A 13,826-nucleotide genomic window follows, 5' to 3' on the forward strand; every position below is an offset into this window, starting at 1 on the left:
AAAGTGGTTTCAAAAACAGTTCTGTGGATCCTGTGGGGTTGAAACGTGTTTGGCGTATTAATTCATCCTTATCTGTCAGATCAAATCTTTCGTCCTGTTTGTTTACACGGGCTTCCCTTGTAAGATGGAGTGTTGGACCATTAGGTCCCTTTTAGTGACAGTTTCCTTTTCTTTCACCTGTCTTTAAGTTTTTTTTTTTTTTATAAAATTGCCAGTCCTTTGTAAATGCAAATTGTATTTCCCGCATTGTACGGAGAGCCATGTTAGTCTTACCAGTAACGTAAAAACAACTGGCGGAGACAAGAGGGAATTCATCGCCCTCAAGTAACACGCACATGACATGCAGAGCCGCAAGTTCACACACTCTTAAACGTCTTCATACGCTGGCACATTCCAAGACAGACCTGCTTGGACGCACTTTGCAGTGGTTTAGCCTCTAAGGTGAACCAGTCGTCTTTATGAAAGTTACTGCTGGAGCTGAGGAGCTGCGCGGCTCCGGGCGCCATCTCCATCAGGACTTTCACAGCTGTTGAGTCACTTTCATGGCTCCACACCTCTGTCTCTGACACTCAGAGCCACGCCAGCAGTCACACTCGCATTCATGCGATCGCGCGCGCACGCACGCACACACATAGCAAGACACACAGTGTGCCGTTAATCCTGTTTTCCAGTCAGAGGCAGGGCGTTATCCAAACAGGGCTCACCCTCTCTTTATCTGTCTAATCCTGGGCCTTTCTGAGCCATTTAATGAAGCAGGCGAGGACATTTGGGCCTTCATTAGAGCTCGTGGTGGAAAGGCTAAAGTGCTGGGTGTTAAACAGTGATTTTGGAGGATTAAGTGTCACATAACAAAGCTGTGTGGCACAGGGGGCCGTGGAGGATGTGGGGGGCTGTGGGATGCTGTCGGCCCGCTCGTGCTCCTCTGTGCAGCCCCGGCTCACTTCTCTGGCAGCTGCCTCTCGGCACAGCAGCTGGAGGTTGGCTCACGCTTCTGTAGATAATTCTACAAATGAGCTCAACTTCGGCCCAACGGTCCGTCAGAAGTGGCAAACCTTCCTTCGCAAGGTCTTATTGTGAAGGATCTGCCCATTGTTACCGAAGAAGGCTGCTGCTGCTGCTGGGGGTTTCTTCTAGTGGACAATCTTTCAACTGTTGTGGTGATCTTGTTCGCCATTGGCATTGTTTACATTAAAGTCAGATTAGATTAAAGTGTAAGTGGTTCAGCATATTTCTAAGCATTTCTGGTGCGTGTTTGTTTTTAAAGCTCTCTTCCTCTGCAGGCTGTTCCATTGAGGCCGTGTGTAAGACCACTCAGCTTTTAAAACCGTAACATCACCGGGTAGGCAGGTGGTAGATAGGAGTCACATTTTGCAGAATTTTACCCCCTGAGTGTGAAAAGGAAGCCAGATTTCCGAGTGTTTTTGTTACATCAACTGTGATATTGCAGTTTGTTGACCAACTGTCTATGTTGTTTCCACTCACTGTAGATACATTTACATGTATCCATTTAGCTGACACTTTTCTCCAAAGTGACTTACAGTGTTAAATTGCTTAAAGTTATTTATCCATTTGTAGAGCTGGGTAATTTTTACTTTCTAATTTACTTTGTAAATTCAGGATACATGTCTTGATCAAGGGGGATGGGATATGAAGCTGGGTACTGCGAACACAAAAAGTTCAGAGGCTGTACTCTGATCACTATGCCACCTGGTGCCCCAAAGCACATCTTATTAGGAAATATGGTTGGAAAATCAGCAATGCATAGCATCCGAACCCAAAAAACCATGTCATGCTTTAATTTAATCATCAGCAATGTCTGACCAACACTTTTTTCCCCCTCCCACTGTGCGGATCTCCAGACAACATGATGATCCAGCAGTTGTGTTCCTTCTCTAAGTCTAATGGTCTTTCTGCATTTGCTCCTACATCATGCAAATTTGTGTTCCTCTGTCCCCATCCTTACACCTGTAAGATGTTAAATGCTGCTGCAGCCTCTTGTTCACAAGACACATTGTTGCCCAGCTCACACAATTTGGGTCAGAAGAGCAGTAATAATGTGAAGACTGCAGCATCTGGAATGGCTCAGGGGTTCGTTGAGGAACAGTGATCTTGTTCCCGTTGCTTTCTTATTCAGTTGCTTGTGATGTGGAAAATTTGTGTGAAACACCAGAATCACGGTGAAAATCATATAGTGTACATGCAGCCAAGGACACATCACCCACACGCAGGTAAGTGGAGTAGAACTTAACAGTTTGCAATGTACTGTCTTCTAAGGTATTTATAAAAAAAAAAAAAGATTTTCTGTACGTTTGAAAGTAAAGCATTAGGTTTAACGTAATAGAAATATAACTTTCACATGAAAATACAGTGTACCAAACAGTGAATATGATTCTGATCAATGGCAAAAAAAAAATATAGAAGCACCATAATAGTTAAGAATATTTTAGGGGCCTTCTGATCTTTCCATAGTGGATATGAATTTGGAATTTAGCTATTATATAGCATCCTAATAGCCCTCCCCCCTCTCCTCTAGCACAGCTCTTCTATTCCCCCCCTCTCAGTTTCGAATAAATCTTGGATCTAAGTGTGGGCCTGTTGCCTGTATTAATTTTCTCAGCTAAATTATCGATACGCTTAATTAATCCTACTGTCAGTATTGATCTGGGGGTATATGTTTCATCTTTATGGGCACATAAATCAGCTCTTGCATGGGACTTGATTGTTGCCCTTGTTTGGCACTTTCTTAATAGCGTTATTTGGTCCTCTGTGTCGGAGGTGTGCAGCGAACGTGTCCCGGGAGAGATGGCCAAGGGACCTGACCAAACAGTACATCTAGACTGTTACAGATTTCACACAATTTCTGTCTTGTTGAAGGAGCAGTTATTCATAATCTTTTCAAGGTCATTACTTTTTCTGTGTCATACCATTTTCCTTTAACGGTGATTGACAAATTTAAAATTCTGCCTTGTGTCTCAGTATGAAAGACTTCTCATTTCATATCGAAAGAGATGTGAACTGAACGCTTTCAGTACTAGTGCTTTTTACCCTAAATGTTTATGGTATAAACTTACCTGTAACCTTGGCTTCATGCTCCCTGTGTCCACTGAAAGGAATTTTCTTGGCACTTTTAACTTGTGTTCATCTTCCAAGGTCTTTCCATATTAGCACTTGCACTGTAGAGAAAAAAAAAAGTGGTACAACCCCCCCATGCCAGCTTTGCACTCAAGCCTTTCTGTAGTCACAGGGGCCAGCATTTTATATGTAGTTGCTTTGCTTATTGTGTATTTTATATGTGGTCACTGTATGCTGTTGAGGGCATCATGGGTAGTGCCCTCAGGGTGGTCAGTTGTCTTACTGGCAAAGGGGATAGCACAGGTATGGATTGTAGGATGGAGGGTCAGCACCAATGTGTTTGGGAGAGGGATACTTCTGGAAACATGTATTAGCGGTGTGGAGCAAGAAGGTTGTGGGCCAGAATAAGCGAAACATGACCAAACTGCAGTGTGATCACAAACCACATTCATGGAAATATCGTCAGCCTTCAGACCCACAGCAATTAAATGTCAGATGCTGTGATTCATGTTGATACCTGAATTCTTTCAAATGCCCTTGTGTGCAAAAATAGATGCATGAGCCCAGGCACAGTCTACACTGCAGCAAAACTGTGTATGTACATATATATATATTCTTTTATTCACCTAACTGATTAGTATACATCACTGTTCTAGTTATTTATCCCTTTGTCTTCAATGTATGTCTCTATATATGTATGTTGCATACTGTACACTGCTGCAACCAAACAGAATGTCCCTCTGGGATCAGTAAAGTTCCACTCATTCTTATACAGAGTATGTCCGTTACACCGTTCTGTCACCTCAGAAAGGCCGATAGCAGTGGATGTGCTGGTGGTGTACCTTCTGTCCCTAACTGTCTTCCTCTTTCATAAGAACGAACCAGCGTGTTGTACTGGGCACCTCTCGCTGGGGCCTTTTCTGCCGCTTCCAACCCTCAGAAACTTAACCACCACTTGGGACGAGGTGGGGGGGCTCCCCTCTTTCCTCACCCCCACACTCTCACCCCTTGTCGTCCACCCCACCGCTTTGCTCTCCCTCTTTTCTCTGCTCATTCTTGTGGCTGAAGAATGCTCACAGGGTCTTTAATTGGTGAGCCGCAGCTCTGCCAGGTGTAGCCACTTGTCCCTGCCCCCTCGGCGAATGTGTGCTGGAGGTCTGGGCCCCTTCCCTCAACCATTCAGTAGCCACAATGCACATCCTTCAAACCCCTGTTTTCAAAGCCCTGCCGATTCTTAACTAGCTGGCCAGTAAATGGCATTCACATATTATTTTTTGAGGTAACTAGAAAAAGACCCTCCCTCACTCCAGCATCCTTTAAAAAAAAAAAAAATCTTCATTAGTTTTCAGGTTTACATTCCAGTAAATTCTTTTGCATCAGCCCTCTTTAGAAAAGGTTTTTCTTCTCTTGCTTAGATTATGAAATAAAACTTTTTCCTACAATCAAAGGCCATAATTTTAGAATATAATGCTGACATTGCTGAGTCAAGCCATTGTAATATTTTGGAGTGTTTGGTCCACTTTATCCACCTGTACTTTATAACTTGCTGTGCATTTTCTGTTTCCATCATTTAAGGAGTTGAGTGCCTCTAAGTTCCCTGTTCACTAATGTATTAGGAGTAAATATGTAATTTTATTCAAGTCTTGGTTATGAGGGCTGCATTAGGTGGAGGGCTGGTTTGACTGGATTGGTTGCCTACATAAACCATTAAGGAGGGGTGTGTGTGTGCACACACATTTGCTTGTGTTTGTTGGGTGGTCATAGGCTTCCAGGAAAAGAACACGTAAAGCTTATAATCATCATTTCCAGCTTTTGTATCCTTGACTTATGCCACAAAACAACCTTGAGTCATGCTCTCATTACATTCACCACTTCCCTTCTTTACATGTTAAAAAAACTGGTTTCAAGGAGAATACTTGTTATAATGGTTGCAGTTTTATTTGTGGGTTGGCATTAAAGTTGCATTTTTTTGTAAGAGGATTATGCACACCTCAGAGTAAGCAGTTCTCAGAAAAAGTAGTTACCCCCCTTTCTGGTTGTCTCTGTTTTTGCAATTCTTTGACACTGAATCTGGTCATTTTGTTAGATGTAATAGTATATGTGGGGAGCCTAAAAGAAAAAAATGACACCAGCATTCCTTCTTTGTTGTGGAAGGTAAACTAAGGTTCAGTCACCAGGTGTGAAAATGTAATTCCCCCATACATAAAACAACGTAATTAATTAATCTAGAAGTGGCTGTCCTACATATTGTCAATGAGGTAAGAAAAATAACTGACAACTCTATTCACTGTGCTGGAGACCTCTCTTGGCTGCAGACCGCTCAAAATTAAGTTTGTGTTCATGGTCCACAGTGATAATGAAACTACAAAAACGAGATACATGAGGGAGTACCTAGGTAGAAACTGCTCACTAAAAAAGAATGTGACAAAGGATATCTCCACTTTGGCAAAAGTCATCTTTCAAGATGGCACAGGCCTTGCTCAGCAAGGCGCTTGGTGAAAATTTTATACGGTATTCCACAATAAGGACTGCCTACTAGTGAGTAAACATGGTGGTAGCAGTGTCATGTCCTGGATGATTTACCATCACTGAATACAATGAATCAATAAATCCTTCTCTGTATCATAACATTTTAAAAAGACATCTGTCAGTGAGCTGTAGTGGAAGTGCAGCTGGGTCATGCAACAAGATAGTGATGGCAGACACAAGTAAATCACATAAATCAACATTAGAATGGCTGAGGGAAACTAGTTGAAGTCCTGACTTAAACGTCATCAAAATTTTGTAGCAAGACCTGAAAAGAGCTGTCCATGTTCAAAGATGTTCATGCTTGATGTGTTGCTGGGCTAAAGGTGTTCTTCATCCAGTGGGTTAAAACTCCTCATCAGCAATGTGAGGCCTTGGACAACAGCTGCTGGAAGTGTTTATTTACAGTTATTGCAGCAGAAGGTGGCACAACCAGTATTTTTTGTATTGTTTGTTTACCTGGGCTTCTATTACCAAATATTATGTTTGGTTAAAGATGTGACCAAATTCAAAAATGTACAGTAATGCAGAAAATAAGGAGTATATACTTTTTCTCAGCACTGTAGCCTATAGTACAGAATATGCAATAAATACTTTTTCATTATTTTAAATGGGGGTACACCATCTAGAAAGCCTCAGAGGCTTTTTTTTGCATAGTCTAGAAGTAAACCTGAGGCTTAAATGAGAGACAGAAAACATGTTAATAAACTGAACTGGAATTCTACAGTTGCATATGTGTTTTATCATTTCTATTTTGTCTTTTTTCTCAAATTTCACTCTTTCAATCTTCCACTTTACTGCCACCTCCTCCTTGTCTTCAATTACCTGTTCATTACATATTCTGCCTGCATCCCATCTCACTTTCATTACCATTCCTCTCCTTCTTCATCCTTTTCCATGTGGACACCTCTGCAGGTCATAGATGGGAAGCTTGCCCCCTTCCTTTCAAAGGTGATCAAGTTTGCCAGCTCCCACGTTTACAGCTGCAGCCTCTGTAGCGAGAAGGGCTTCATCTGCGAGATGTGTCACAATGGCCAGGTCATATACCCCTTCCAGGAGAGCGCCACCAAGAGGTGAGACCCAGCCTGCTTTTTAGTATCCCAACATTTAATTATTGGGCTCTGTCAAGGATAATCGGTTCCGAAGTGGACCACTTTTGTAAATAGCGTACTTTGTTTTGGTTCACTACACCTGCTTCACTACAGTGGAAAAACCTGTCATGATGTGTCCACCTAAAAGGACATATTAATGTTGTGCAACACATGTGCACCCTTGAATAGACCTGTCTCCTGCTGATTTATGGCATCTTCATTCTGATTATGCCTTTCCTGCTTCTTGGGGTGTGTGTGCAAGAAACGGACTATGTGGACGTTTCCTAGAAGTGTTGAACAGGACAGATCACTAGACTCTGTCACAATAACATTTTTAATTGTTTCAGTCAATCCATGCCAGAGGTGTGTCTTTAATCCCCTGCACTGCTGCATGCTGCACATGACATTGTATTAGTCTTCCTTTGTATTGTGCCCATGATTTATATTGTTATTGTACCATGTAGTTTCTCTTGTTTGTTCTAATAAATAGACTCCTTAATTTTTTAACTGGTAGGGTTTTAATATGTTTTTAAGTGCACAATCTTTCTGTTTCTATTTCTTTATTCAAGCAGAATTATACGTGATCTGACTGAGGCAATTAACTCATAAAAAACAAAAATGTAGCACCTCACATCAGAGTTGAAATTTTCCATACTGGACTGAGATTTACTAAATCCATCACTGTAGCAGTGGCGATGGGACTGCTGACCTCTGGATAAGCATGGATCTTCTTTGCTTGCACCTCTGATCTTAATTTTTCTGAAGCAGTCGACTACTTCTCCTACCTGATAGCACCTTAAGCTTTGGCTTGGCGTACTCCAACACTGACACTGTTTTGTGTGTGTCCGTGTCCAGGTGTGAGAGCTGCGGTGCTGTTTTCCACACTGAGTGCAGAATGCGGGCCCAGCCGTGCCCTCGCTGTGTGCGCAGAGAGTTGCACAAGAAGCCGTCGTCATTTTGGAGAAGACTGGAACCCCAGGACAGCCCCTGCGATGACCCCTACAGCTGCTTTGAACTGCCCTTCCAGGACACCTGAGGGCACGTTGGGGAACAGGGAGCATTTTGGGGGGGGGGGGGTTACATCAGGACAGCAGTGAGCACCAAACAGAATGAAGAGGGGAAAAAATTGGCAAGGTTTATAGCCTTACTGCTGCTCTGGCAAACAGGGAATAGATTCTATATCTGAAGTAGACTCACTCCTAGTCTGGGGATGTGTGTGTTATGTGTTTGTGAGTTTTTGTGGGGTCATGTTGTACAGTTGTTGTACATGTTTGAAAGCTCAGGGCCCAAAGGAGGAAGCTGGACTGTTGGCCTCTCACCTGTTTTGCTGCCTATCATCTGATGGAGTTAGCCAGAACAGGCAGATCCTCTTCACACATCTCCTACAAGAAGTGCCGCGCCATAATGAGACCAAATGACCTTTTCCTTTCATCTTCAAGATTACTGCCGAGGCCAGGAAGAGTGCACACAACTCCAAGGAACACACAAAAAAAAAACCACACAGACTCGCACACACAGATGAAAGGGAAGAGGTGCTGGCTTGGAGGGCCTGTAGTTCCAAAGGAGCGGTGCTATGGGAGGAGACCCACACACTGTTCTCCCAGGTCTCATGTGACTACTGCAGCTTCCATGAGCGGGCTGTCACTTCACTCCACAAGTCCTGCTGGACCAGCACTTTCTGAACACTTTGGGATGCTCCTCCTGAGGGACAGAGGGCCATGTTTGTAAGCTGCAGGAGAGGTGACCATGAGCACGCTGGGTGAGGGTGTTGTCAGTTACATGCTGAGAAGAATCCAGCATGAACGATATAGATCTGAAGTGTGTAATGGTCCTGTTCTTCCAGTGGCTTGGACCACATTAGATGACTGTTCACCCTGTTCTCTGTACCAGCCTGTCAAACTTGACAGCGCTTCTTTATCCTCAAATATCCATCTTCATTTGCAATGTCAGATTTACTGTCCACATGCTGTGCAAATGTTCCAGTTATCTGCTTCCAACTGAGCATCTCTGTTTTAGCACCACTGTTTGTAATTCTAAGCTCTCATTAATTCTAATCTTTGTGTTTATCTCTGAATGTTGTGAGTCCCAAGTTTATTTCCTTGTAACTCAGCACAGGATGCTTTATGGTGAGAAGTGGTGGGGTCGTTTCTTAGAACGTTATACTCAAATATCTTCGTTCTGCTGGGCTTGGTGGAGACCAGGGCCTGTCTTGAAGACCCTTGTCTTTTTATATTAGCCTTGCAGGCTTTTTAGGCCACTCTCATTTCAGAGACTCATCTTGTCATCTAGGCTACATTCACAGCTACGACACAGCCACAGAAGACAAAAGCAGCAGGCCAGGACATCAGCTTCCTGTCATGAGCACAAAACTCCAAACCCAAGAAAAAACCCAAAGCTACTGTTGAACTGCTCAGTATCAGTTTTGCTCTTCTGGCTCCTCACTGTTCAATCTGAACATAAGGCAATAATTGGTTTTACTTTGCTGTAATTGTTTGCTTCTGTTTACTGAAAATACATGAAACTCGTAAATATTTCCTTTAGAAACTGGTGGCCTTGTTTGTTGCTCCTTTATTGACCAAGGAGCTCTGACTTGGTCCGGGTGCCTTCTCCAGCATGTTTGGTGTGCTTCCCTCTTCTCCCTTTTCTCTCCTCTGTATCATTTGACATAAAGTCCATGAAATGGAGCAGGGTAACCAGTGAACTATACTCCATAAGTAGCCATATCCTCCCAGCAGTCTCCAGTGGGCACTGGGATGTTGTGCTACACTTGAAATCTGTAGAAAAGCTGTTTGAAATGCTTGGGCTTTTAGGGCTGTAGGCTGGTTAACACTGAAATTAGTTTTGGAAAAGGATAACAACAATGCTTGGTGTGAATGGGAGTAAAGGTTTGCTCTTTGAGTGCTGCGTATGGCTGATCACACCTGCCCCTCTTACCTACTGTGGACCGGAAGGCATTATCTTCAACTTCCAACTTAAGCTGTTGTAGGAGTGACTTTACCTTGGGGTCACTGCCTAAATTCACCTTCATCTACTTGAATTATATAATTCCATGGATTTCTCAGTTGTTTACCAATGCATCTGTCCACTGGTCACTAGCACATGATCCAAAATGAAAATGATTGGTAGTCTTGTTTGAAAATGTATGTAGTTGGGGTGGAACAAGAAAGAAAGATTCATCATTCATGTGTTTAAAATAACAGTTTCATTATTGCCTCCACTTTTGTTGTTTTGGAGCATTGCACTAGCACCAAGGGACCTTTTGTTTCGGACGCTATGCTCTGTAAATGTGTAAATATTGTATGTATCTTAAGGAGGTGGAGGATTTATTTGTGCCACTCCTCAGTACTTAGAATATCCTATTATTTATTGAATTACTTTATCTTTGCTTGCCTTAAACTGAAAGCCAAGATAAAAGCCTGTTGATGTTCTGTGTTTCCCTTGAATACATTTTTGTGCAACTGGGATAGTCTCATGTTTTGAGAAGTAGGATTTGTTTAGCTACAGCTTTGTATGTAAACTGTATATTTCAATCTCACTGTGCATAAGGGAGCCTTGTATGTTGGCAAGACTCGTGCATTTTATTTTGTTGCTGTTGTAGGAAAATGTGTGAACAACAGTACTTTTGCTTCCTTTTTAAATGCATGGTGAAAAATGGACTACTGGTTTTCTGGAAAGAAACATTTCATTTTTAACCCAGTGCTTTCCCTGTTCATTTAGACGAGCCGGATCCCTCTATGGCTTGTCGAACGCTAGGGAGAGAAAAAGTTCAATGGGAGAGCCATCACTAAGGGCAGGTCAGTTCTTAATAAAGAAAGAGGGTTGTTACTGAACATTTGAATAAATAGGAACATAGTGGGGATTTCCATCTATTCAGGGATGCAATTATTTCAATGCACTAAATTCAGAAGTCCTGCTAGGCATCTGTCTTTGTGAAAAATTGAACTTGAAAATAATATTAATAATGAACAAGTTGTAAAATTCAGGGATCTGCAACATTATGGTTGCAGAAAACAAAAGAGAATTATGGACAACAGAACAGAACTCAATGTGTACAGGTTGCGATGAAATACAGGTTTTGTTCTGAGCACGAGACTTTTTTTTCCCCGCATAAGGTGAAACATGAAATACTTACTCAGATGTTTCCTTGGATGTTTTGGCATCGTGTTGCAACCAGGTTATAGGGTTATTTATTGAGTATTTATTATTTTTGTTTCTCTTTCTTTGGGCCTTAGCACTGCTTCCCATTTGTCTGTGAACTGCTCTGTGTGTGTTGACTCCTTGCTGCCGCTGATCTCTTATGCAGGTATTGAGACTGTGTGTCGAAACCTGTTACTTTTTTTCTACCAATGATGCCAATAAAGCCATTTATCACAGTCAATTTGCGGTCTTTCGGTCATGTGAAAATGAATGCCATCCCTGGACTGTGATGAAACCCTTTCCTGTGATTTCCGACCCAACCTCAGTCCCACATCTCATTTTTTAAAAAATTTCTTGAGTTTGGTCCACTTGTGATGACCTGCCTTATTGACTGATCACGGAACTATGCGTTTGTTGGCTATCTGTGGGCTCTTTGGAGTACAAACAGTCAACCTCTCGCACACCCCTAGTGTTGTCAGTAATACAGAGTTTGCTGTTTTGCCTTTGTCCACCGCCTTGCATCAAATTGAAAACACCCAATCTGCACTTATTTTTGTCTGGTCTTTGCAAATGTCTGCGTGAGGCTGACAATCACATTCGATGAGCAAATGCTGCCTTAATATTTTCCATTTCGGGTGGGAGGCCTCCTCCTGTTCGCTGTTGTGTCTCCCTCCTCCTCATTTCAGTCCAGCAGCCTGGAGCACTAAGCCCTGCCTTTCACCCATCAGGGTTCTGAGGACAGTGTCCTCTGCTTTAGTTCTGCAAGCACTGAGATGTTGAAAGGTTTATCTTAGGGATTTTTAGTCTTGAGTCAAGTCCCTCTGTTGATTCTAAACTCCATTAACGTCTTAATATATGGTGGGCCGAAGTTCACCACTTTTCCGCCCAAGTTTACTCTGATAGATTCATCAAAGATTTATCCAGTCCAACAGAGAATACATGCTTTTTGTGGTAAGGCTGAATGTAAACATATTTCTGAGTAAAGATGTTTTTTTTTGCTGCTACATGTACACATTGAAGTGGGAAACAACGACTCAATTGGCTCAGAATCTGCATATATTCCTTTTTTCATAGACTGTTGTAAAAACTCATCTTTCAGTTATTTACTGAAATAATCGTCTTTTTCCTGTCATTTTTTCCAATGACTGATCCGTAAAAATCACTGAAATTTCAACAATTCAACCTTGATAGCAACAAAACAGGTATACACACCTCCAAAATGAGGTAAAAAAAAAAAAAAAAAGACTTTTGAATGCAAATGCAAATGAATCCATGGAAAGAATTAAGTTTTGTGTTGGATACCTAAAACTGCATGGGTTTTATAGGCAGCACATTAAAATAATGCAACCTTTATATGGCTCATCCAAAAATAAATAATTGCAGAAGTGCATTATGCTCTGTGAATCCTGAAAACATTAGTCCATGGCATTTCATGAGAGCAGAGCTGTGAACGATGCCCTCAGAGTTCTGATCGCTGCGTTCGCTACTCCCGTACCGCCTGACCCACAATCCCTCATCTACCTGATTTAAGAAGTCTAGGGAAAGAGAAGTGTAACCAATTTGTTGTGTGCATGCGTGTGTGCTCTCCATCGCCTGACTCATTTGCCTCTGATTTGTATTGAGCTGCAGGCAAATTGAACCTGAGTGTGTGCAGCGCTTAATTGTCGTTGCCAATTAGTGCATTGTTGATAACCACAATGGCTCAACTGTAGCGAGTGGAACGGGCTCCTTTGTGCTTCTCCAGTGGTCTGCTGGCCAGTCAGGACTCATTTAGGGCCCTGACAACTCGGGGCTGAAATGCCATCAGAAAAGGAAAACAAAAGACGGTTGAAGGAGAAAAAGATGAAGAAAAGGGAGGGTCGCTTGGGGTTGGGCTGGAAGGTTGGGGATGGGATTGAAGGTTGGGGATGTGTGTGGGGGCTGACAGCCGCATGACCCGTCTCTGTGAAAGGGAACGGCGTAAGTTTTTGCTGCCATTCTCCCTACACACAGCGAGAGCACAGCCTCCTTCAGATCCATCAAACATACCAACGTGTAGGGGGTCTCCATGTGGCCAGAGGGCTGCAGCTGTGCCTCCTTTTATTGGGACATTTGAGAATAAAATCCTTATGGCTGGTCAGTGATAGTTTTGGCTCTAACCCTTCGACATGACTGTGTATACATGTTACTTGGTGTTTTGATAGACAGATTCAAGGGTTGTTTGCTTGTTCGCTCCGTTCTTGAGTTGTACGTTTCACCTTAGATTATTTGCAGAAAAATAATGTGCACTAGTAAAATTACAGAGTACAATGGAATGTGCTGGGGAGGTCAAAGAAAAGATCTCATCATAGGTTCTCCATGAAAACGAAGAGGCCTAAAAATGAAATAATGAATATGACTGCGAAAGTTACATCTGTCAATTTACAAAACTAAACAGGCAAGTGAAAGACCTCTATACGGAAATAATACATAAAAGAATAGTAAACATGAATAACATAATGAAGGAACCTTATTCAGTATTATATTATTCCAAAAAGATATTAGTTTCTTGAATAATGTAACAGGAGAACACTTTTTTCCATACATGGGGACCATGGACCTGTAATGCGAACTGGATTTGGGCAGCTCTGAAGTAGGGAGCTTGATGGTAGGATAACCATGTATGAATATTATTATTAAAAATAAATCAGTTGTTAGAATGTAAAGGAAGGAGATTCCTGAATGACTGATAAACAGATATATTTGAAATTCATTTCTTTTGAAATCATTCAAAAGTTCAAGACTAGTAAAGAGGAAAGAGGAACAGTGGGTGGAAAAAAAAGATGTTTGAGGGAGTATTTGTAGGTGCACGCCCATACACTAAGTATAATACAAAGTGATAAGTTTGGCAGATATGATACATCTAAGCTGACTGATGATGACAGTATTTTTTTTATTTAACATTGAACATGAAGAGTAGGGGGCACAGTGGCGCAGTGGGTTGGACTGGGTCCTCCTCTCTGGTGGGTCTGGGGTTGGAGT

General features: G+C 42.2%; 1 protein-coding gene across 2 annotated transcripts in view; it reads left to right on the forward strand.

The window, feature by feature from the left end:
- The window catches only part of plekhm3 (pleckstrin homology domain containing, family M, member 3), a 34,240-nt gene extending 23,173 nt beyond the window's left edge, over positions 1-11,067 (forward strand). For both annotated transcript variants that reach the window (XM_018732397.2, XM_018732398.2), the window contains 2 exons: positions 6,514-6,671; positions 7,545-11,067. In XM_018732397.2, the coding sequence (XP_018587913.1) occupies positions 6,514-6,671; positions 7,545-7,725 (339 nt within the window). In that variant the 3' untranslated portion in view covers positions 7,726-11,067. The remainder of the gene's footprint in view (positions 1-6,513; positions 6,672-7,544) is intronic.
- Positions 11,068-13,826: the final 2,759 nt, after the last annotated feature.

The sequence above is a fragment of the Scleropages formosus genome, chromosome 1 (genome assembly GCF_900964775.1).
Source record: "Scleropages formosus chromosome 1, fSclFor1.1, whole genome shotgun sequence".
Classification (NCBI taxonomy): domain Eukaryota; kingdom Metazoa; phylum Chordata; class Actinopteri; order Osteoglossiformes; family Osteoglossidae; genus Scleropages; species Scleropages formosus.